The following is a 25,928-nucleotide window of genomic DNA, read 5'->3' as shown; positions in this document are numbered from 1 at the left end:
ATTACGTGCTCAGTGTCAAGGAGACAAAAGGATGGAGGAAGTAGAGAGCACTTGAGAAAGGAGGTTTTACCTCCGAAACATTGTGTGGAGATCTCAATAAACTTCAATTATTTAGCATGATTGCCCGAGTGTGTGCCATCTGATTCTCTACTTGTGAATGGATAACAGAAACCAAGGTTTGCAGCAAGGTTCCCAGATAGAGCACCACCAGTAAATACGCACGGATTTTGCAACATTATATCCAAAAGAATGGGCTTACAGTCTAAATGGGAGGGTAACATACAGACATGAGGTCTGCCTGGTGCACTTTGGGGTTGGCTTGTTGCCATTTCCCTTGTTCTGTGTCAAAATAGAAGATTCTTTAGGCACAAGTACAGTGTATCTATTGACACAGGCCACTGTGGGAGCCCTAGGGCTACACCTATCTCTTTAAGGTGGTGGTAACTCCAGGTTTCCTCTGCATCAATTGGTACACTGCGTGTGGCGAGCTAAAACAGGCCCAGTGGAATTGAGTGCAACCATGCAGAAGTGCAGCGGTTCCTTCAGTAGATACAAACTTGCAAAAAATAGTGGGAGCACTTACCAGGTACTAGGATTCACCTGTGCATGTCACAAAACCGAAGATCCCAACGGTTGCTTCCAATGAGTAGAGATAAGTTTGTAGGTGCAGCACCAAGGAATCCAGGAAGTAGAAAAATTAAAAATATAAACTTTTATTTCAGCATTTTAAAATGATAGTAGAAACAAGCAAGCCCCACACTGAATATTGGGCTGTTCACTACCTTCAGTGGCTGTCATTTAGTGCAACAACTGCACAATTTCATTTTGGTTTGTAATAGACCCTTTATATCTCCAGTTGCTTTTCCACATGTACTGGCAGGTAGCAGAGGTTTCTTTATCAACAAGAATGAAAAACAAAGCTGCAAACTGCCAAATGAGTCCAATTCTCATAACTGTTGATATACAGTATGTGTGTTCTGTGAGCATCAGTGTGGTCTGTACAGCCCAAATATTGCAATATGGGGAACATAAAAGCTCAAAGCTGTAGGCTCTTATACAGATGTTTCTGTGGTGGCGAATTTACTAATATACAGAAGGTTTTTCTGGGAGCAGACTTGTTTTGGGGGGTCTGATTTACAATTACCTGGATAAGGAATTATTTCACTGGATTAGGTGCTCTGCTGAGCATTATAATATCATTACAAGTAAAGTGCACAATTCTGATTCAGATCTATGTTGTAGTTTGAGTGTACAACAGTATTGGGTGATTCTTAGTTTAGAAATCCGCAAAATATATACCTGTAATTCTAAAATACTGATGGTGGTAAGTGGTAAAAAGTAGAAAAAGTCCTCAAGTAAAACTTGTCTTCAGACGGCTTGGGGCATCTGCAACTGAATACCCCCAACATACACTTAGCCCCTTCTTTGTCTGCTCCACCTCTCCCAGAGGACAAGTTTCCGAAAGCAAAGTTCTGCAAATTATAGTTACCAATAATGACATATATGCTGCAAAAGAAAAGCTATAGGGTTCTCTCTTGTGCTGAAAGTTGTAGTTCAACCACAGCTTGAGCATCCTTGCTATATATGTCATTTTTCAACCTGCTAAACAGTGATGCACAAAACTGCTGAGAAGCATTCATGAATGTTGCAGTAACTGCATAACTACAGCAGACTGTCCTACCCTGTACTGTATCCTGTGCTGAGTATGGTTGGGGGATTTCCCACAATGCCAAGTATTCCCATCAAGGGCAGAAGCACAAGTTGCAGGGCCCAGCTAACAATCCAGCTGTCAGCTACATTTGCTGTAACTAGGGATGCACTGAATCCACTATTTTGGATTCGGCCGAACCCCCGAATCCTTTGCGAAAGATTCAGCCAAATACTGAACCGAATCCGAACCCTAATTTGCATATGCAAATTAGGGGTGGGAAGAGGAAAATATTTTTTACTTCCTTGTTTTCTGACAAAAAGTCTCACGATTTCCTCCCCCGTCCCTAATTTGCATATGCAAATTAGGGTTCGGATTCGGTTCGGCCGGGCAGAAGGATTCGGCTGAATCCTGCTGAAAAAGGTCGAATCCCAAACCAATTCCTGGATTCAGTGCATCACTAGCTGTGACATCATGGTGGCTGCCACGTTCTTACATCTCATTATGTGGAATACAAAAGAGTAAAATGTTAAACTAAAAGGTGGGTTGAAATGTAAAAATGGCATAAAGTTGGTTCCTGAAATTTGTCCCCTAAAAACTCATTAGAAAAACTGCAGAATAGCTGCATGGTCACTCTTCAGCTCGAAGCTTCCCCCTATTCCCTTCAGCTATTGTTGGGTGGTGAGAGTTGTAATTCAGCAATAACTGGGGAGGGTGTTAAAAGGGAACTCCCCTCAAGAAAACATAATTCTAAACAACTTTGCAGTATACATTATGGGGCAATATTACCCCATTGTTAAACATGAGCACAATGAATTGGCTTGTACTGAACATACTGTGCCGTTTTGGTCTCCGGTGCTGAAATTGGATATTCTGGAATTACAACTGAGCTGGTAAAATGTATATAAGGTCTTGGTTATGAAGAAGTGAAGTTGGGGTTGATTACACTGGAGCAGACACTTAAGGGGTGATGTGATAACTATGTATAAATACTGCATATAAGGGGATCATATAATAATCTCTCTAGTGCTTTATTTACCAGTAGGTCTTTCCAGCTGACACAAGGTCACCCATTCCCATTAGAAGAAAGGAGGTTCCAGAGAGGGTTTTTTACAGTGAGAGCTGTGAAGATGTGGAATTCTCTCCCTGAATCAGTTGTACAGGCTGATACATAAGATAGCTTTAAGAAGGGGTTGGATGGCTTTTTAACAAGAGAGGGAATACAGGGTTATGGAAGATCGCTCATAGTACAAGTTGATCCAGGGACTAGTCCGATTGTCATTTTGGAGTCAGGAAGGAATTTTTCCCCCTCTGAGGCAAATTGGAGAGGCTTCAGAAGGGGGTTTTTTTTGCCTTCCTCTGGTTCAATTAGCAGTTAGTCAGGTTATATATAGACATAAAAGTTTGAACTTAATGGACGTCTTTTTTTCATCCTAATTTACAGTTTTATGGTATTCCTTTTTACCTATTGTTTTAATCACAAAAATCTTGCCTTATTTTGTCATTTCTTAAGATAAACAGGGCAGATGAGGAAACTGAATTGACTTCATGTTTGGCTCCTGCAAGGTTGGTAATTAGATTACCAGTAAAACTACCCCTTCCCTTCTTCACCCTTTGCTGTGACTGTTTTGTCAGCAGAGGTCCGTTATGCAGAGGGATTATCTAGTTAATCTAATTATCTATCTGATCGAGCGCCACAATTGTGGTTTTAAACTTACTTATAATTGCAATGCTGCAGTGTCTGTCTGGCTGTTCTGCACTTTAGTTACGACTCCTTCTACAATATAGCAGATTGCAGGAGGAGAACGGACTGCCCTGTTTCAAAAGTCCGAACCTGAGAAGGAAAATGGCTTTTCAGCCGCAATGACATTTATAAATAGCTTTTGAAAATGTGTTTTTTATATAAATGCATATCTATATATATATTGGGAAGTTGTTCCAGTTTTAGGAAGGAGATCCCCTTCCCATGAATGTAAAGCATTGCAGTAGGTGGAGTGTGTAGCCTGGCAGGGGAATCTTTGCTGGCTGTGCATCATGTGCACTAGTGAATCCCTGGGGAGGTACCATGATGATTTCATCATTGCTGATGAGGTCACTGCTCCCCTCCCCCTCCAGCTGCAGCGCCTGCCTTTCCAGGTACTTGCTAGGAGAGCCCCCAGTCTCAGCTCAGCAGCCCCTGTCACGTTGCTGTGTTTACGCCTCATCCTAGCCTAATGCCTTGTTCCAGTGAGGAGGAGGAGGAGGAGGACAAGCTGACCCTGAGCAGGACTCTGCTGCACAACTGGGAGATGCCTGGAAGCACTTACTGTCTATCTACTGCTCTAGCTGCATCCTCAAACCTCTTATTTACCCATATGTCACCTGTCCTTTCTGCATCTCTTATGAGGTGAATCTGCACTGTGCACAGGCAATAGCATTCTCTTCTCCGAGCAGGTAAGATGGCTGTGCTCTCTGCATGTAAACAATTCATTTGAGGCTGCAAAGTGCCCTGAGCTGTGCTCTCTCTCTCTCTCTATACATAGAGCCTGTTAGAATAATCAGATGGGTAGGAGGAAAATCTTGGCTTCTTTGCAGTTACAGTTTGCATGAGAATGCTCCAGGCTGGGTTACGCGGGTTGCAATCCGTGTATATAATGCTAGCAGTACTTTACAAGCAACGGTACGATTGTAGGGGGCAAAGGGAAACAATCAGAGAGAAGTAGGCACTTGGCTGGTAAGAGTTATACTTGCTATTAAAAGGTATCACATATAGCAAAGCTGGGATAGAGTCCCTTAGTCTTTAAACGGAGCCCCCCTAGTGTACAGCCGCTTCAGATCATGTGATGGATTCATGCAAACAAGAGACGTTCTTGAGGGGTCGCTTTCTCCATGTGCTTCCTTTTGGCAAAAACAAAGTGACACAACGTGGCAAATACAGTGACGGTGATAAGATTATCAGTATGTATTCTTCATATTGCTGTTATAATGTTGCTGTTAGTATTTACCACCTCCTGTTCTTTTTTTATTTACATTTGCAAAAGTGGCTAAAGCATAGCTAATGAATACATGTAAGGTAAATGGCTTTAAGGAGTAAAGACTCCCTTGAAAGGGAAAAACTGTATCAAACAGAAACATTTTATGTAGTTAACTATGTGAATACTGAATGTTTCATTTACAAATGCACGTGTATATACATATATATATATATATATATTTATATATATATATATATATATATATATATACTGTATATGTTATCTACCCTAATAGTTATAGCCTAAAAGAATATGGAAAGCCTTCAGCGGAACCCCACCCATTTATTGTAGGGCACACGTTATATAACAACTGCCTTAATAAATAAACCATGTAAATCACTGCAGTGCATACAGTGGGGGTGGGGTAATCATTCCGTCCCTTGGTGGGTTAACAATGCCATGCACAAGTAAATCTGCTTTAGCAGGACAGACATAAATATGTGATATTTTAGACATTTACTGTAAATTACAATAAACCCTCATTACATTATCGTTTTTAAAACAAGGACTTTTGTGTAAGCGAACAGCGGGTATTGGTGTTTGGTCTCCTACATTATGACGCACTTCAGTATCTGCCTTACAGAGAAGACATTCTCCCAGAAACAAGAAAAGAAATGGGTTAAAATAATGTATCCGCTGGCTCCGTTTACTGGACGGGGCTAGATTTATTTATAGAATAGACCTATGGGAGAAATGAAGTCTAGTACTAGCAAAGAATAGAAAAGTATAGTCGTACAGCAGGACTCACATCTTACCCAGACTTTCTTCTGGCTGAATACGCAGCAATATATTGATTATCCCTTCAGATGGGATCTCTAATTGGAGCCCTTGTATTAGCTCTGAGGACACATCCTAAAAGAAGCCGTTCCTGTGCATACAAAATGCTTTTTTAATTGGCTCAGATGTTATCCTCATATAAAACACTCTAGTACATTGTCCCGTGGCACTCAAGGATGAGCTTTGTCTCATGTGATAAATCAATGTTTTGTACTGAAACACCTACTATATAGCTGTATACTGTGTGTGTGTGTGTATATATATATATATATATATATATATATATATATATATATATATATATATATATATATATATATACACTTGAATGAACATTATGCTGACGATAGCTTACAGCGCATGCACACAAATCACTGCTCAAATTTTGTCATGTTTGCTTTTAAAATTAAACATACTCCGCAGTCAAAACAGGAAGTTTTAAAGGGGTGGTTCACCTTTAAGTTAACTTTTAGTTTGCTATAGGATGGCTAATTTTAAGCAAACTTTTTAATTGGTTTTCATTATTTTTGTATAGTTTTTTTTTAATGTAATTCCTTCTTCTTCTGACTCTTTCCAGCTTTCAACCCCATCTAAAAACAAATGCTCTGTAAGGCTACATGTTTATCATTATTGCTACTTTTTATTACTCCTCTTTCTATTTAGGCCGTCTCCTATTCAAATTCCAGTCTCTCATTCAAATGAATGCATGGTTGCTAGGGTAATTTGGACCCTAGCAACCTGATTGCTGAAATTGCAAACCAGAGAGCGGCTGAATAAAAAGCTAAATAACTCCAAAACACAAATAATAATAAATAAAAACCAGTTGCGAATTATCTCAAAAATATCACTCTCTACATCAGTGATCGCCAACCAGTAGCTCGCAAGTAACATGTTGCTCTCCAACGCCTTGGATTCTGCTCCCAGTGGCCTCAAAGCAGGAGACTTGGAGGCAAGTTTTGGTTGCATAAAAACCAGGTGTACTGCTATATAGAGCCTCCTGTAGGCTGCCAGTCCACATAGGGGCAACTAAATAGCCAATCACAGCATTTATTTGGCGTCCCCAGGCACTTTTTGCATGCCTGTGTTGCTACCCAACTATTTTTATTTTTGAATGTGGCTCAGGGGTAAAAAAAATTGGGGACCCCTGCTCTACATCATACTAACAATTCATTTAAAGTAGATCAACCCCTTTAATTCAATGGGGAATGGGGCCACATCAAGTCAGTGGGTCTAAATGCAGCCACAACACCACCTCTGCTTTATGATGACTATACAATAAGAAGTACATACTCTTAGTGAGCGTACACAGCACAGTTTGGGGGCAGCTAAGTCTTTTTGGCACCCCAAATATATACTAGTCTCACATTGCTTCCTGGCAAAAAAAGTCCCTGTGTATAAAGTGAAAAGCCTGTCCTGCTGGGCATTTTTTTTTAATATTATGTTCTTTTACTTTAGAAGTATTTGCTGCTGGCAATTAATAGCAGGAGACCAAAACTGTGCAACAATATGTGCATTTACATGCTTTATCATACACATTTGCTCCATGTATCAGCCCTGTTTTAGTCTTCCCTTATAAGATTTAAAAAAATATGTAGCCTGCAGAACCTCTTAGCAACTCATCTACTAAACATTCCTCCCACTTCCGTCATAGTTCAGTGGTCTTCTTGTATGGCTTTATTGCATGCATTGTTGAGCATCTGTCAGCAAATTTAGAGTGTTATGTATCTGTGTGTGCATCCAGTGGGACATTCTTCCAGCTGGAGGGTCGTGCAGGCTTACAATGATTGATTGGTGCGTTGAAAATCTCAGCTGGCCAAATGAGCAATATATATATATATATGTGTGTGTGTGTGTGTGTGTGTGTATGTATATGTATATATGTGATATGTGACTAGCAGGCCTTTAGCCCCCAGTGCATGTAACTTTCTATATAGTATTGTATGTTTTTATTTATAAAGTACTGCTTTGTGCACACAGCTCTGTACAGCAGAATGATACATTAATAGAACAAACAAGGGTTAATTGAATAATATAAGAAAGATAAATAAATTCAAGTTCATATATACTGTAGGTAGCTAAACACCCAACCACATCAGTCTCAAATAAAAAATCCAATGCAGAGCTATAATTATGTGCAGCTCATGGAATTACATACATTACTGAAAGTCCTGAGTCGCCAAAGGGAAAATCTTTTCCGCTGAATGTTATTTCTTTAGGGAAAACCATTACTAATGACAATTGCTGTATCCAACATAACTGTAAATGATGCCCAGTAAGCAAAATTAGTGTCATTGTAGAATCCGGTAATTCTTGTTGTTTGCAGAGGCCCACCCTCGCCATGATGGAGACGCAGTCACTGGAACAGCAGCTGGAGCGCAACATTGCATTCCTGAAACAGGGCCAGCTGGAATTAGTGCATGATCTGCACCAGGAGATTCTCAGACTTCAGAAACGTTGCACAGGTAATGGCACAGTTTGGCTTATTCTAAATTGTTGGGGGAGTGACGCAACGCAACTACACAGCTCACAAATAAGGGCTGGCTACACCTGCAGTACAGTAAATAGGAACGAAATGAAAGCAAGCCAATTCTTCAGCCTAGATGTGTTTAGGAGATGAAGTATGAGATATGAAGATTTAGGGCAGATACACACGCTCAGATTCGGGAGATTAGTTGCCAGGCAATAAATCTCCTCTTCTTCGGCGACTAATCTCCCCGAACTGCCTCCGCTGGCTAGAATATAAATCATCGGCGGGATGGTAATCGGCACGCTTGGTTTTCCGAAGTCGCAGAAAAATTGCCTCATGAGGAAACTTCGGACGACCTCGGAAAACAAAGTGCTCTGAGTGCCATCCTGCCAGCGATTTACATTCTAGCCGGCGGGGAGGCAGTTCGGGGAGATTAGTTGCCCTGAAGAAGAGGAGATTTGTCGCCAGGCAACTAATTTCCCCGAATCTGAGCGTGTGTATCTGCCCTAAATCTTCATATCTCACACTTCATCTCCTAAACACATCTAGGCTGAAGAATTGGCTTGCTTGCATTTCGTTCCTATTTACTATACTGCAGGTGTAGCCAGTTTCATGCTGAGATTATGGGCACACTTGCTTCTGTCAAACATATTAATTTATATCATATAAATATATATTACATCATATACTAATAGTGCTGCTGCTTATAGGTTTACAGTAGTGACTGGGCATCCTTGGCTTCGAATTGTGCTACTGACAGGGAGTGTTAGTTATCATGTAGGACTTGAGGGCGAAAAGGGACTGGGTCAAAACATACTTGACAGGTCCCAGGTATAAATATAAAGCAGGTCTGCCCTTACCTATAGCTCTTCAGCTGTTGTTCAAATACAACTCCCAGTATCTTCCAACAACCTTCAACAGCAAATGGACTGCTCGTGGGGCATCACTAATATAAAGCTTTAACATTGTCCTGTTCCCACCACCTTCTATTGTGTCATAATCTTGCCTTATATGTAACATAACAGCACAGTTGGTTATCAACCCATCTACAAGGACTAAACATACAAATTGTATGTGTAAAGGCTTCCAAAAGCGTTTGAACTAGTGGTGCTATGTAAAGCTGTTACTAACCAGAGGCCTTTTTCCTTTTTGTGCACATTGCACCAAAAGGTGCCACCCTGGATGATGATATTGACTTTGCTTCCCCCTTTATGTTAAGAAGTGTTTCTGGCAAAGTTGTATATTTAATAAAAAAGGCTCATAAACACTCCATGGCTCATTTACTACAATGGCTCTGGTGCTGTGATCCAAATCAGCCAGCTTTCTGCTTTCATTGCGTTAAACCAATCACAATTAATTGCTAGTTTGTTGTTTTGAGTTCCTGCACTAAAGTAAATCTGTGCTATGTTGAAATGTCCTAAGGGATTTAATTAACCGCGTACAGTACAGTAGGGTACAAAGTGAGCTTCTTGGTCTGTACTGTTTCCTCATTTTTATAGCAGATTTTCTGCAGTCGTGAACTGTAATTTTCTTCTAGCTTCATAATATAATTAGATAAGGACTGGTTGCCTCGGATTTATTGTATCAGTCTGCTGCTGAATGGGCCCTCATTCACAGGCAATAAGCTAAACTGTGACGACATAGTTTTAAAAAATATTATTTCGTTAAAGAAACACATACATAATTAGGCTATATTACAGCTGCATTTATCATGGTCCAGTTTCATATTTTCATAGGACTAAAGCATGTTTTGGGGCAACTTCAGTTGTGAAGTTGTATACAATTTAGTTGTAATTAGTTTCATCTATAAATTGCTCCCCTTCCACTGCCAATCTTGTCTTCTAACCATAGATCTGCCTCTGCCACTCCCATGTCCCCACCCAACACACTCATTCCCTTATACGTTATAACCCCATCTTCCACTGATATCACCATCCACCCCCAACCCGAAAATCTGGTATTGGGGGGGGGAAAGATGGCAACCCTAAAGGCAATTAATATTATGCAATGAAAATTGATGTATTGGCTCTGTTAGTAGCAAGAATTGCAAGGCTCATTAATTATTAACTAACCTTATCTAACCTGCTGTTTGATTCTCTGACTTCAGCATACCTGGTATAACCTAGCACACAAAAGGTTAAAAATCACAGCATCAACCAAAGTGTTTACTTGACCTTAAATATATCACAACCTCAGATATGTTTCTCTGATAAATATAATAATCAAAAAAGCCGGTGTTGTGAAGCATAGAGAGGCTAGGAACAGAATGTTAAGGAAATTATTATTGCTGACTGGTAGGTTGTACCAATGGTCTCCGCTTTCTATACAGTAGATTTTTATCAAAGGTGTCCCTGTCTCAAGTACCTGCTGGTAAAGAGAGAATGAGCCACCAACTTACCAGCACAAGTGTTTCCTGAGTACTCCGGTTTTCTCTCACAGATTTCAATAACTTTTGGTTTGGTTAAAACTGATAAAAGTGTGCCTAGTGTGTGAATGTGCCGATTTCATGGACAAGCATAACATCATAGGCTGTTGCAATACTACAATTAATATAGATATTGGTATATACAGTATAGTTTATACATGTGAGTGTATTGAGGGGTTGAACTTGATGGACTTTTGTCTTTTTTAAACCCAACTTTACTATAAAACTATGGCAATCCTATATGAATAAATAACAATATTAATACATCTTAATATCTAAGGACATTGTTTAAAAACTGTCCAACAAGGAAAGTGATATTCACCAGAGTAATAATCTGTTAGTCCCCCAGTGACTAAATCACCTAGTTTTTATCCTGCTCCTCTATCTTTACTGAATTTCCCAGTGATTCCTTTCACTGTCATGGGCCAGCACATGAGCTGGAAAATTTACTAAATATTGTATATACACCAGCCTTGAGTCAAGATGGCAGCACGGTTGTACCCCATGTCGATGCACGTTTCACTGAAGAGGAGTTCTGGCCTATGTTAAAAATGAAGCTGGCAAATATGCCATGACCTGTAGTAGAGCTTCCAGTGTAAAGCCAACTTTAACCTTGTTTACCTTTAAATCAACCTTTAGTATGAGACAATTTGTGATTGGTTTTCATTTTTTTATTATATTTGTTTTTGAGCTGATTTTTATTCAACAGCTCTCCCATTTGCAATTTCAGCAATCTGGTTGCTAAGGTCCAAATTACCCCAACAACCATGCATTGATTTGAAAATGAGACTGGGGATATGAATAGGAGAGGATCTGAATAGAAAGAAGAGTAATACAAAGTAGCAATTAGCCACGTCATTTTTCGGATTCGGATCAGCCAGGCACATGAATTCTGGTGAAAATGCAGAATCTTGGCCGAATTCCAAACCGAATCCTGGATCCGGTGCATCCCTAGTAGCAATAACAATAAATCGTAGCCTTACAGAACATTAGTTTTTTGGTGGGGTCAGTGGCCCCCATTTGAGAGCTGGAAGGAGTCAGAATAAAAAAGGCAAAAAATAAATAAAAAATGAAGGCCAGTTGAAAAGTTGTTTAGAATTAGCCATTCAATAACATACTAAAAGTTATCTTAAAGGTAAAACACCCCTTTAAAAGATAGTGTGAGAATTCAGTCTTGACACAGTTTAGTAAATAAAAGCAAGGAAAAACATACACCAAGTCTACTGCAAGAAGATCCTGTACAGCCTGTCATCTGGGCATAAAATAATACAGGGTTCATGTGGCACGTATAAAAACCATCCTGTGTTGGACCAGAAAGAAAAAATAAATAAATAAGCCTGTGTACATGGTGTAAATACATTATTAATGTGACTAGTATTTATAAGCCAAATGTATGAGGTGAAAATGCTGTTCCCCCTTTTGGTGTCAATTAAATTATTAGAAACCCTCAGCGATAACCCTTCCTTTTCTTATGGAACACTAATAGAGAACATTGATAGCCCACAAACCTCTTATCCCTTTCGTATATCTGTCAGAAGCAAAAAGCAGCATAATAATAGTGCAAACACACACGCATGAATAATTAGTAGGAAGACCCCCTAACATATTCCAAGATACTCAGTTTGGCACAAGTCCCAAGTTAAAGTCCTGTTGTCATTGGAAACAGTAATAATTTCCATCTGCAGTCAATAACTGGGTAAAGCAGATGGTGATCCTAGGTCTTTCCATTAGCTCAGCAGTCTGCGACCCATTCTCCATATGACATGAAGCAATAGGTCTCACAGTTGCTAGACGTGTTTGTCATGCCACGACTATTTGAGGTGCAGGTGAGCACATTTCAGTTTCTTTTATAGCGTGTTTGATGTATTGCTTCAATAAATATGGCCACCACTATGGGGTTTGTAAGGTTTTTGACATTATCTAGATTCAGGCTGCTCCAAAAACCCTTAAGTTGAGCAATGTCTTTCTAGCTGCTTTTTCAGTTCCAAATCTGCTATTACAATGCCTGCGTAAATGCCAGTAACTGAAATTCCCTGACCAGTGTTCATAGATTTACCCAAAGCAATTTTATGCCTCAAATGATGATGTAAATATAGAAATTATTTTATATTCTAGAGCTGTCCCTTACCTTTTCTACCCATGAGCTACATGGAATGGAAAAAAAGTTGAAGAGCAACATAAGCATGAAAAAAGTTCCTGGGGTGCCAAATAAGGGCTGTGGTTGGCCCATATGTGGACTGGTAGCCAACAGGAGGTTCTGTTTGGCAGTAAATCTGTTTTTATGCAACCAAATTCAAAAATTAGCACCTGCTTTGAGGCCACTGAGAGCAACATCTGAGGGATTGGTGAGCAACATGTTGCTCATGAGTCACTGGTTGGGGATCACTGTTCAAGAGCAACGGCTTGACAGCCTCAATCTCAGCAGAGTTTTATCCTCAGTCCATCTCTAGCAATGCCGCCTCTACTCCTACTTTTGCGAATTGGAAAAAAATCAGTTATGCTTCAGTTCTTGGAACTAGTTCTAAGCTTGACCTTTTTTCCTGGATCAACATTAGCTTTATTGAAGAATAAGTGGCTCTATCTAGTTTCCACGCTATGTTACTGGGTACTCTTTGACTTTTGTTCATCACAGGCACATTAGTCCAAAAATCCATAAAGGCTTCACTATTGTAAGTAAGAGGAATTAGTTACAGAATATAAGATTTGTTTGCTTTAATAGAACTCTGGTTCTGTAACCATAATATATAATGTTTTTTAGATAATAGATCCTATACCTGTACTGCAGCCATGAAACCCAGTGCAAGTTGACACTAGGAAAAAGTCTAATGCCGTAATTGGCCTCTGTACAACTGAAATGTACAACAGCTTTATTTTCCCTGTTCCAGAATAGGTAATGCTGTTATGTATGTTCTGATAAACCTGCAATGCAAAAGTAGGTGGGAATGGTATATGTGATGGATGACTGGTGAGCTGATGTGAGGAAACCATGCACACAGGCTGATTATTATCTGGTTGACTTCTTATTGATTTCATGTTAATCGTTATGGTTTCGAGCTGACAACAGGCGTTTTACTCTCTGGAGCTTTGCCAAACTTTGGCTGTTAGTATTAATGACCTGTCCATGTGTTCTCCCTGCTAATCATTTGTTTAACATGGCTTAGTACTATCAATATGCTGATAGTTGTTTTGCACCAATGCTGGGATAGGCTGGTGGGCCACCAACTGCCATTTCCCACTGTATTATATGGGAATATAGTAGAACCCCCATTTCCTATTTTTTTGGAGACCAGAAAAAAGGGTTTAAAATCATGGAAATGCATTATATATTGGTGTGACCACAAAAAACTGTTTAAGGTGGGGGGAAACTTGAAAGAAGAGAATGTAAAATTGAGGTTTCACTGTATATTAATCACCAATTTATTTCTGACATATATAAGTATCTAAGGAGCCAATTCATTAACTTCGAGTGAAGGAATAGAAGAAAAAAAACGTTGAATTTCGAAGTTTTTTTTTGGCTACTTCAATCCATCGAATGGGCTACTTCGACTTCGAATCGAACGATTCGAACTAAAAATCGTTCGACTATTCGACCATTTGATAGTCGAAGTACTGTCTCTTTAAGAAAAAACTTCGACCCCCTAGTTCGCCACCTAAAAGCTACCGAACCCAATCTTAGCCTATGGGGAAGGTCCCCATAGGCTTGCCTAACTTTTTTTGGTCGAAGGATAATCCTTCGATCGTTGGATTAAATCATCCAATCATTCGATTTGGCAAAATACTTTGATATTCGAAGTCGAAGGATTTTCATTCCCCAGTTGAATATCGAGGGTTAATTAACCCTCGATATTCGACCCTTCATGAATTTGCCCCTTAACGTTATGCTTTGATAATGAGTGTGCTGGTTGTTTTATGGTCTGTATAGTGGAAATCCTGTTTATCATTGTTTACTATAAAATGTGAGTTCAGAGTTTACTATACAGCATACTCAAAAAGGACAAATCTTCCACAAAAATATTGCCTGGAAAAAAATTATCTGTACCAACACAAGCATAAAAAAAATTATCAGTATAAAAACAAATATTTAGGCTTCTGCAACGTCAGAGTCAGAGGTGCATGTTAGACACCATAATTAGGGATGCACCGAATCCAGGATTCGGTTTGGGATTCGGCCAGTATTCGGTCTTATTCAGCAGGATTCGGCCGAATCCTCCTGCCCATCCGAACCGAATCCTAATTTGTATATGCAAATTAGGGACGGGGAGGGAAATCACATGACTTTTTGTAAGAAACCATGGAAGTAAAAAAATGTTTTCCCCTTCCACATTTAGATTGTAAACTGAGAGAACAGCCGGCTGTGCATAAAGAACTGCGTATAATAGGCTATGTAATAATAAATACAGATAAGCATGTTACAGCGATACTCCCAGTGCAGCTTTCCTGCAGAAATGAACAGCTGTGCTCACCCTATCAGAGCAATCACCCAGTGACATAAGTAAAATCACATAAAATATATATGTATACAAAAATGAACCGCACTCACAGGGCTTTCATTAGAAAACAAAATAGTGATTTTTAGTCAATGTTTCGACTCTTCAACATGAGCCGTCTTCAGGAAGTGCAATATATATATATATATATATATATATATATATATAAGCATATAAGCATAAAGAACACAGAACACTCATGGGACTAAATTTGTGTGCAAAGCTTTAATGGTAAATTCAAGCTTTACACATAAATTAAGTCCCATGAGTGCTCTGTGTTCTTTATGCTGACATTATTTTTTTGCGGCAGCACCTGGGCTTTTTTGCCTTTTTCTAGGAGGTGAGTGCGCTGCTCTTCATACTCTGTGTCTGTGCGTGTGTGTGTGTGTGTGTGTGTGTGTGTGTGTGTGTGTGTATATATATATATATATATATATATATATATATATATATATATCATATTGGATACTAGAAGTGAAATACACCCATTTACATGAAAAGGGTCCAGTTTATTTTTTTAAGCTTCCTTTTATTTTAAACTATGTAGTTAAAGATTAGAAGACAATGCAGAAAAATACATTTATATATAAAGGTATGGGATCCCCATCTGGAAACCCATTATAGAGAAAGCTCCTAATTTTAAGCAAATAATTCTAATATTTAAAAAATGATTTGCCTTTTCTATGTAATAATAAAACAGCATGTGTACTTGATCCAAGCTAAACTACACAAATCCATACTGGTGGGCAAATAATACTATTGGGTTTATTTTGTTTTAAGATTTTTTTTGGTAGACAATATATGCTGATTCAAATTACAGAAAGATGTCTTGTACGAAAAACCTCAGGTCAGAAGCATACCAGATTCATTGTAAGTTATACATTCTGTATAATATGTCATTGTATTAATCTTCTTATTCTTAGATAGATAGATAGATAGATAGATAGATAGATAGATAGATAGATAGATAGATAGATAGATAGATATAGTATGCCATAAGAGAAACAAACAAATGACAGTAATGCATAGTTATTTTACACGTTGCAGCATTTTAAAAACTCAATGTTTTGGTCACTGACTGTGAAAAAGGTCACATTCTCAGTGACTGAAACCTCAGGGTTTTGAACCAATACACTTTGGTGTTGTTGAAAAGACCTGGTGTACTTTATAGCTACAGCAAATATACCGCCAGAATGCAGTACAATATTATATAGTAATTAATATTCCATTTATTGTATAATATGAGGATTAGCCACTGAAGAATTCCACGACCATACCAAGGGGGAGAGGCTGAAGGCATTGAACTTAGAGGTGATATTTAATATCCCCATGTTTTACAACATTATCTATTAAAATACACAAATGACATCACTAAGCACCGACTATAGCTGGTGACATCAATAAGTATCATTTCAAAAGATATAATTTACAGGACATTCATGGCTCCTGTGTATTATAAACAGATTTATTTCTTTACTCTGACCTCCCAGAACTGGGTCTCGCCATCTTGACTGTAAATGCGAAGCAAGAACTTTTGTGCACACACTTGACCATATATCTAAATTCTGAGAGCATTTACAATCCATGGTGGAAATGTTGAAGGGGGGTGTTATTAAACATTAATCGAATTCGAATCGAGTAGTGCATGTCAGAAGCATACTTCCAGTCAGTGAAATTGTTCCCGTCACAGAATGCATATATTTAGATCACTACCAGTAGACCGAGCTCAACAAGCAAATCGACTTCAGTGCCACAGGCAGACGTGACAAATGGATTAACTGTACAATTGATAGCATTTTGACAGTATTATTTTGAGTCTGTCTTCCTTGAAATGTTAGTCTCTGAGGGCAAACTAAACGAGAATGGGAAATAGCTATTAGAAATGTCTATTGATTGACTATATTTTCAGGAGAGTTTAACCTCCAGTTTATTTGCATTCAGGATTCTGCGTACATTTTGCCAACCACTTGATATATATATACCTGAATGTTTCTGCTATTCAAAGCTGTTGTCTGTTCTGTGCTTGAAGCTTCCTACATCTGGATTTTTACTGGCCAAGTTGGTCTACTTTGTGTGATGCTGATGATTTGTTTGTTAAACTATCAGGTCTAATGATGGATAGAATAGAGTGGAAGCTGCTAAATAAATGAAGGCGCTTTAGGATGAGTGGGCATGTTGCCTTACTTTGTTATAATTGTGTGTACAGTATATAGCTTTTGTTGATCCTCATGATATACTTTATTATATGGATGCTATTTGTGCCTGCTTGTAACCTCCCTTTCCCTAACTAGTGAAACCTCACCATGTTTAATCTTCCATACAACACTGTTAATGCTAGCTTGTGTGTGTGGAGTCATCTCCATATCTCCTTGTCTAATGGATATTTTTTGTATTTTCTTCTCCTAGAACTCACCATGGAGCTGGAATCACAGCAAGTAGAGCTTTCACAGCAAGGTATTGTAGCTTGAACTTTGGTAATCTTTTTGAAATGCTTAGAACATCCCAAGAAGTAAGGGGAGTTCAGTAAATAGACCCCCAAATGTTCATCTTCTTTGTTCACTTTCAGTTTTTAGCAGTGTTTGCATTATACTGTTTCAGAGATCATACACGTTGTTTTGCTGTACAAGAAACAAAAGAATGGCATCGCTGAGCATAAGCCTATTAAGCAATGGTACCAAAGGTGGGCCAAGCCAACTGAATACCCTAGGCAACCCTGCCGGCCTTCTACCCCCATGTGCATTCACAGTGACATTGTGCATGGGGGGAGAGCTCGGTGACAAATGGGGGGAGCGGCAGCAAGAGAGCCTGGAATAGGAGTAGGCAGAAGACTCTTCAGAAGTTACCTGGCCATCACCCCCCTCCTCATAGTTGTGACCTAGGCAGGTGCCTCTTCTGCCTACTTCTAGTTCTGGCTCTGAATGTTACTTTTATGCTGGCATTTATACCCCAGATGGGACACTCACACCTTATTAGTGTATCAGACCAGGGTCCAAACTTTTGAATGGCGGAGGGATGATGGTCAGTGAGATAAATGGGTACATTGTAGTTTAAATTGAAAAAAACCCCACATTTACCCTTTTGCTCAATTACATTTTACACAACCCCTAACAGATCCACTGGGAGGCTAAAAAATATACAGGTATGGGACCTGTTTTCCAGAATGCTGGGGACCTAGAGTTTTCCAGATAAGAGTTTTTTCAGTAATTTGGATCTCCATACATTAAGGAGCAGATTTATTAAAGGGGTTGTTCACCTTCAAACAACTAGTTGGTTTCAGATAGATCACCAGAAATAACCACTTTTTCCAATGACTTTCTATTTTCTATGTGTGACGGTTTTTCTAATATTGAAGTGTAAATTGTCATTTCTCTCCTTCTGAAGCAGCTCTGGGAGGGGGGGTCGCCGATCCTGTAAACTGTTCTAAATGGATACATTTAATTGATACATTTCTTACCTTTGTCCCTGCTGAGCAGAATTTCTGGGCTTTATTACAGGCAGCTGTTCACAACATGTTTTGCACCCTCAAGGAGGTGCCGCCATTCCTCAAAGGCCCACTTGACTGCCAACAACTCCCTGTTACCTATATCATAATTCACCTCGGCAGATGAAAACTTCCTGGAGAAGAAAGCACAGGGATGCAATTTGTTGGTAGTCGGGTGCCTTTGAGAAAGGATTGCCCCAGCTCCCACCTCAGAAGCGTCAACCTCTACAATAAAAGGTAGTGCAGTGTCAGGGTGACGTAGGATAGGGGCTGAGCTGAATTCTTTTTTAAGAAGATCAAAAGCTAGTACAGCTTCAGGAGGCCAAATACTGGGGTCAGCTCCTTTCTTAGTCAGATTGGTAATGGGGGCAACAATGAGTGAAAAAATCTTGATAAATTGGCGATAATAATTAGCAAAACCAAGAAACCTTTGGGTTGCACGTAACGAAGGGGGCTTGGTCCAATCCAGGACTGCTCTCACCTTGCCTGGATCCATTTCTAGACCCTTGCTGGAAATATTCAACCCCAAGAATTGAACAGAAGAAACCTCAAAAGTGCATTTCTCTAGTTTTGCATAAAGGTTATTCTCCCTTAGTCTACGCAAGACCTCACACACATGTTTTCGATGTTCAAACATGTTGGAAGAGAAAATTAGAATATCGTCTAGGTAGACCACCACGAATATCCCCAGCAGGTCCCGGAAGATGTCATTGACAAACTCCTGGAACACTGCGGGGGCGTTACAGAGACCAAATGGCATAACAAGGTACTCATAGTGGCCGTCCCTGGTGTTAAACGCTGTTTTCCACTCATCCCCCTCCTTGATACGTATCAGATTATAAGCCCCCCCCTAATATCTAGCTTGGTATCGATTTTAGCATCCTTAACCTGATCAAACAGCTCAGAAATTAAAGGTAGAGGGTATCGATTCTCTATGGTGATCTTGTTGAGACCCCTGTAATCGATACAGGGACGAAGACCACCATATTTTTTACTCACAAAAAATAAACCTGCCCCCGCAAGGGAAATAGAAGGCTTGATGAATCCCCTCTCCAGATTTTCCTTAATATATTCCTTCATTGCGTGGGCTTCGGGCAAGGAAAGAGGATAAGTTCTACCCCGAGGGGGAGTAGACCCAGGAATTAGATCAATGGGGCAGTCATACTGCCGGTGTGGAGGTAAGGTCTCAGCGGCTTTTTTGGAGAAAACATCAGCATATTCTGTGTAAGCAGCAAGTAAACCTTCAAGGGAAGTAGTAGCTATGAAAGAGGGAAAGCAGACCCCACCACACTTGGAACTCCATTGAGTAACCTCCCTTGTGACCCAGTCAATCAGAGGGTTATGCCTCTGGAGCCATGGTAACCCTAAAATAAGAGGAGAGGAAGCTCCCTCTATGAGGTACAAAGCTATCTAGTCACAATGCAGATTGTTGACACACAGAGAAAGGGTTATGGTCTTTTGAGAAACCACACCTGACCCTAAGGGTCTCTTGTCTACAGCCAAAATTCTCATGGGGGGATTAAGAGCAACTAACGGAATTTTGTATTTAGCTGCAAAAGCTGCATCCAAAAAGTTACCCTCCACCCCTGAATCCACAAATGCGGACAGTTTGACAGAGCCCGTAGGCCAAGTTAGTTTAACTGGCAACAAAACCTTAGAGGCAAATTGGGGAGAGGAAACTCCTGCAAATGGAGCTCCCCTTCTCCATTTAGGCTTCGGAGTTTCCCGTCCTCTTAGCATATTGGTTCAGAAAATGTCCCTTTTCACCACAGTACATGCAAAGACCTAGGGAATGCCTGCGTACCTTTTCCTCAGGAGTTAAATGAGATATGCCTAGTTGCATAGGCTCCTCCTGAGGCAAAGGCACTGAGGGGTTAGGAAATTTTACATTGGTCACCACATTAGACCTTATATTAGTAACCCCAGAGAAGTTTGCACTCCTCTCACCCCTTCTCTCCCTTTGCCTTCTATCTACCTGGATGGCGAGGGACATGAGACCATCCAGGTTAGAAGGTAGGGGTTAGACCCTCCCGGTTCTGGTCCCTTCTAAGATCCTTTCAGATATTCAACTATCATTCCATAGATTCATTTGGGGAAATAAGCGACATAGGCTTTCCAAAACTGTTCTTACGAGTGCCAAATTGCAAGGGGGCTTGGGGGTTCCCTCCATACATAAATACCATGATGCTGCACATTTGCGATGGCTGTCAGCCTGGTCTCAACATGAAATCGGGCCACTCTGGGCAAGAATCGAAAACTCTCTCCTAAACCAGACACACATGGGAGCACTAATATGGAATACAGACCCTTATCCGATACTTCCTAAGACCATATTGGAAACTTCCAAATCTACCCTTACCACATGGTATCGAGTGAAGAGTAAACAGGGCCTAATTTCACCCTTCTCTTTGATGACACCATTTCTGCAAAATCCTAAATTCAAGCCAGGCACTCAGGCCTCACTGTATGGAAATTGGGGAGCAAAAGGTCTTTTTAAAGAGTATGATGTACTCACTAGGGTTGCCTCCCATGTTCTCCAGTTCGGAGACCTGCAAGCCAAAACACCCGAAATCCCAATAAGATTTTTTGAATTCCTTCAGGTTCGACACTTTATATCCTGTTTTCTGGCACAGAAACGTACAGTAATCTTATCTCCTTTTGAGAGCCTTATGAAAGGGGGCTGGCCACAAAAGGCTCTTTTATCAAATATTTATAAGATATTAAACTCCTTGCCAGCTACCACACCTCCAAATCATAAATATATGTCGTATTGGGAACAAGAATTGGACGGTCCCTTAGAACTGGAGGACTGGGAGGCTATATGGAGTAATGCTAAGTCAGGAGTGACATGTATGAAACAAAAAGAAAATGTATATAAAGTAATAATGCATTGGTATATGACTCCTAAAAAACTGAACAAAATCAACCCAAGTATCTCGAATCAGTGCTGGAGAGGTTGTGATGCAACGGGGACGTTAATGCACTTACTCTGGTCATGCCCAAAACTAGATAGATATTGGGATGAGGTACACGAACTAATAACTAAAGTCACATGTACTGAACTTGGGAAAGACCCGGTAACCCACCTGTTGGGAAGACCCATGCGAGGGATATCACATACCTCACAAAAGCTGGTAAACCATATATTGACAGTGGCACGTATCATGATAGCAGCAAAATGGAAATCAGCGACAATCCCCACTATGTTAGAACTACATAGAAAACTTATGGTGAACATGAACTTTGAGAGTACTATAGCACACATTCAAAATAAAACGCCCAAATTTTTGGCCATCTGGGCCCCATATGAGCTTTTAGGGAAGCCTGTAGATATGTGAGAAGGGTTATGTGAACTGGATACATACTTTTGATATGTCCCACATAGGGTCTGGGCTCTAAGTAGAAAAACTTAGATCCATCCTGGAGTTTCAAGAGGGAAGGGAACCATTACCTGTTAGGATTTCCTGATCAGGCGAGGGTAATTCGTTTAAAGAAAAGATAACAGCAGCAGGCAGACCAGTTGTTTTTTATGTTATATTCATGTTTATTGAACACAAGCTACATATATTTGAAAATGGATAATACAATGTGATCTTTTTATACATGTCATTATTAAGAATTGTACCAGGGACACTGTGTGTACCCACAATGACTATTGACTTTTACATGCAAATGATGTGTATTTGACTTTATCCAATAAAAACTTCAAGTTACAAAAAAAAAGAAGGTAGGGGTTAATTAACCAGACTATCCTTTACTGAATCAGATAACCCCAAACGGAATTGACTCCATAGAGCCAAATCGTTCCACCCAGTCTCCACTGCCCACCGACGGAATTCGGTGCAGTACACCTCCGCATCCCTTTTCCCTTCAACTTACAAATCGCGGTATCGGCAGAAGATGCACGATCCGGGTCATCGTAGAGAATTGCCATGTTGTTAAAGAAAGTGTCTAGGGAATAACGAGCAGGGTCAGAGGAAGGCAGCCTGAGGGCCCAAATTTGGGGGTCACCCAAAAGCAGGGTCATAACGAACCTTACTTTCTTCTCACCAGATTGGAATGAGTGAGGGAAAAAACTAAGGTATAACTTGCATGCCTCTTTAAAGACAAAAAATTTAGTGCGATCCCCACTGAATTTCTCAGGGAACACAATTTTGGGTTCATGGGGTTTAGTTGAGTTACCCCAATTGGCAGAAGAACCCACAGGAGATGCAGGAACAGGATTAGGCGACTGCTGCGAAGGCCCCAACTGGCGGGTCAGATTGTGGAATCCTTGAAGCAAGTAGTTCTGCTTTTGCTCCTCCATACGTTGCAGCAAGGTAGTGAGCAACATCTCAGTGGAAGTTGGAGGAGATGGTGTAGCAGAGGCAGCAGCAGCTTTGTGACCATCGTCCTCCATGGGCCCATGATAATGTCACGACCGGCACCCAATACCAGAACAAGTGCCAAGCACCCTGTCTCGGCTCGGCTTCGCCAGGAGTGTGACCACCGTTGGGCTTCGGGAGGAGCCCGCAGCATACTTGGGTGCCACCTGGACTTAACGAGAGGTGCAAGGCGAGATGTTTTGGCTGGCAAAGGGGCACGGCTGTTAGCAGAGTATTTTGGGCCGAAGGTCACGGTACAAATGGAGCAGGCTGGGTCGAGGCAGGCAGATATCGAGAATCGTCAGGCAGGCATGGGTCAAACCGGGTTGTCAGACAAGGGGTTAAGCAGGAAGAGTTGTCGTAGGCAGGCAAGGGTCAGGATACAGAATGCAGAATAGTCAGGAACAGGCTGGGTCAAACACGGGTAATCAAACAGACTAGATACAGAACAGATCGGATGCACAAGGCTCAGGAAACCACTAGAAACCAGTTCTAAACTCTGAAAGTTTTTTACCCCCTATTTGTACAGTTTGAATTTGGCGCCATTGCGCGCTGGTGTCATCACGCCAGCGCACCTGCCCCTTTAAGAAACACAGAGGCGTGCGCGCACCCTTTAGAAAGTCAAGATGGTGCCGGCACCAGACCATGCGGTGGGCGTCCCCGCCGATGTCGCGGCTGGGCGACCCCGCTGCACAGGTATTTTTATTACACTCTTATTCAAATCGATGCATGCTTGCTAGGGTAATTTGTACTCTAGCAACCAGACTGATAAAACTGCAAACGGGAGAGCAGTCTACATCATACTGAAAGTTAATTCAAAGGTGAACAACCCCTTTAAGAAAAACCATAGAAAAGTAGAAAAAAATAACCTAATCATTTTTATTAATGCAAGATACAAAATATTTTAAAATGTTTATGTTGAACATACACAGCCATTAATTTAATTTTTCTAATGTTTATAAACATCATTTTCCACATCTGAGATCATGTACTGTATGTAATAATATAATAATAATAGAAATATAAGCTACAACAGTTAGGAATAATCATAAAATTTTAAGCCTCACTGTTTTTGGTTGTGGGCATTGGCCAGAAAGAGCCAGCATATGATGACAATATTTTATAAAACCATATGAAAAATAAATAATTATTAACCGAAAAGTTGCCTAAGATCCATCTATAACATACTTAAAGTTTATGTAAGGCCTTTGAAAGCATGTCAGTCCTTAGCTTCTTATTTGTATGTGTGAGGGTGCTTTACAGTGCAGTAAGGGGGCATGGCTAATTTCTACACTTTGCCAATAAATTCATTTTCCTACAAATCATCTCTTATTTAGGGTTGCCACCTTTTCTGAAAAGAAAACCCTATATTTTTATGTTAATTCCCTTGTAATAAGATTGGCATCAAGCATCATGTCAGCCAGGTTGCAACCCAATTTTCAGCCCTGGTACTACTTAAATGCCAAAAAATTCCATTCAGATGCCTTTGGTGGGTTACTTTATTTATTGAAGACTGTTGCATGGCATCATGTGGGATAGATGAAGGAAAATGCTGAGGTTTCAGTTTTTAAAATCAATCTCTACCTCATGACCACTTCCCAGGTACAAGGAATCAGGCTCCCAACATCATTTGCATTACTTCCAGGCCCGGACTGGCAATCTGTGGTTCTGGCAAATGCCAGAAGGGCTGCTGTATGGTTCCATAAAAAGTTACCATATAGTGGGCTGGTAGGGGGCTGTTTGGGCCTCTGTGTACTTGGAATTGCAGGGCCTATTTTGACTCCCAGTCCAGGCCTGATTACTTCTATTTGGCAGGCAGTAGTTTCTATTGAGGGCCTGTACCTAGAGTGGCAGCTTTCATAGGGCCACCCTTGAGCCTTTATAGAAATTAAAATTACTTTATTTTTCTGGGCCTTTCTGCAAAATAAAAAACCTCCATTAAAGCAACCCTCTCTCTCCTACACTCATGAGTAAATGGATAGGATGAAATGGGTACAGGCTGAAAGGAGTAATGTGAGTGCTTTCTGGGCCCCCAGGCCTCCCTATGGTAGCAGGGTCTGCTGAAAATGATACCACTGAATCTGGTGATGACTATTGGAGATGGCTTATAAAGACAAGGTGACCAAAAGCCATTGCAATAGCATAATGAGCTGCAGGTGACCCAACATTTTAAGGAGTTAGAAAAACAAGGAAATACTAATTCACTAGAAGGGGGTGGCAAAATGTTAGGCACTCCCCAATAAATTAAACCAACTTTTCCCACCTAGCTGGTGTTCCTTGATGCCACCAGAGCTGCTACTCTGTAAAACTTTTTTTTGGGAGACTGGAGCGACACATGGGTTTTACCAGCAGCGATTCACATTATTGCCTATGGGTAAGCTTTTTACTGGAGAGTGCAGGAGATTAGTTGCCCAGAGAAGCAGCGACTTATCGCTAGAGATTAATCTCCTGGTGTGTCACTGCTCTAAGAGCTCTGCGATAAGAGGTCAGGGAGGTACACCAAACCATAACCACTTCTATGATCACTACATTGAAGGCTTGGACCACAAAAAACTCCTGCCACCTAAAGGAGATTCAATCTACTCTCCCAACACTCCACTCTGGTGAAGCCTGGTCTCCAGCACTTAAATGGTTTTCAGACTTTCAGTGGTGGGTCCGATTAGGGATCAAATGCAAACAGTATTTCCTCCATTTAGACCAATTGCTTATTACAGAAAGTGTAACTCCCAACATATGTTTTAGGTACTGCCAGTTCAAGTATGCGGCATGTTTTCAGTTGATGGACCTAAACTGGTTGGCAGATATACCTCCCTTAATTGAAAGTAATTGGGCTACAATATTGAAGCATCTCCGACTTTGAATGGTATCAGCCAAAGACAAGCTTGAACAAATTAAAATTTATATATTTTTATATGGTGCTAACCATACATTTTCAAGTACTGGTCCCAGGTATTTGCCTTTGTATCTAAGGTAATTGTTCAGACAACAGAACCTAGCCCTGCAACTAACACTTGGCATAGATACCTCCAGTGACAGCAGAACCTTGGATGGATGGAAGTGGTCAACAGAGCCCTATCATTTTACAAAGCAACATATATTGCCAGGGGATTTCAGGCAAGTTTACTGACATTTGGTTGCTATGGGTAATGAACACCCTTAACAACAGTCCACATGTTCTGTAAGGAAAAAATACTCTGTAAACTGATGTGACCTGTATTTGACCAACCCGCCTTCATCCTTCCATTTTCTCCTCTTCTTCTTTTTT

General features: G+C 40.4%; 1 protein-coding gene across 4 annotated transcripts in view; it reads left to right on the top strand.

Annotated features, from left to right (window-relative positions):
- The first annotated feature begins 3,729 nt into the window (after positions 1-3,729).
- The window catches only part of LOC121399896 (coiled-coil domain-containing protein 92-like), a 29,578-nt gene continuing 7,379 nt past the window's right edge, over positions 3,730-25,928 (top strand). Inside the window, exons 1-4 of one of the 4 annotated variants that reach the window (XR_005965320.1) lie at positions 3,741-4,081; positions 7,763-7,901; positions 17,225-17,272; positions 25,634-25,879. Coding sequence is in view for 2 of the 4 variants with exons in the window: in XM_041581848.1 (XP_041437782.1) it covers positions 7,778-7,901; positions 17,225-17,272 (172 nt within the window). In the remaining 2 variants the exon portion in view is untranslated. Of the gene's footprint in view, positions 4,082-4,238; positions 4,586-7,762; positions 7,902-17,224; positions 17,273-25,633; positions 25,880-25,928 lie in introns of those variants that run through there. The other 3 variants (XM_041581848.1, XR_005965319.1, XM_041581849.1) reach the window with 3 other exon arrangements.

Source organism: Xenopus laevis, chromosome 2L (genome assembly GCF_017654675.1).
Source record: "Xenopus laevis strain J_2021 chromosome 2L, Xenopus_laevis_v10.1, whole genome shotgun sequence".
NCBI lineage: Eukaryota > Metazoa > Chordata > Amphibia > Anura > Pipidae > Xenopus > Xenopus laevis.
This window is presented reverse-complemented; position numbering and strand designations above follow the sequence as displayed.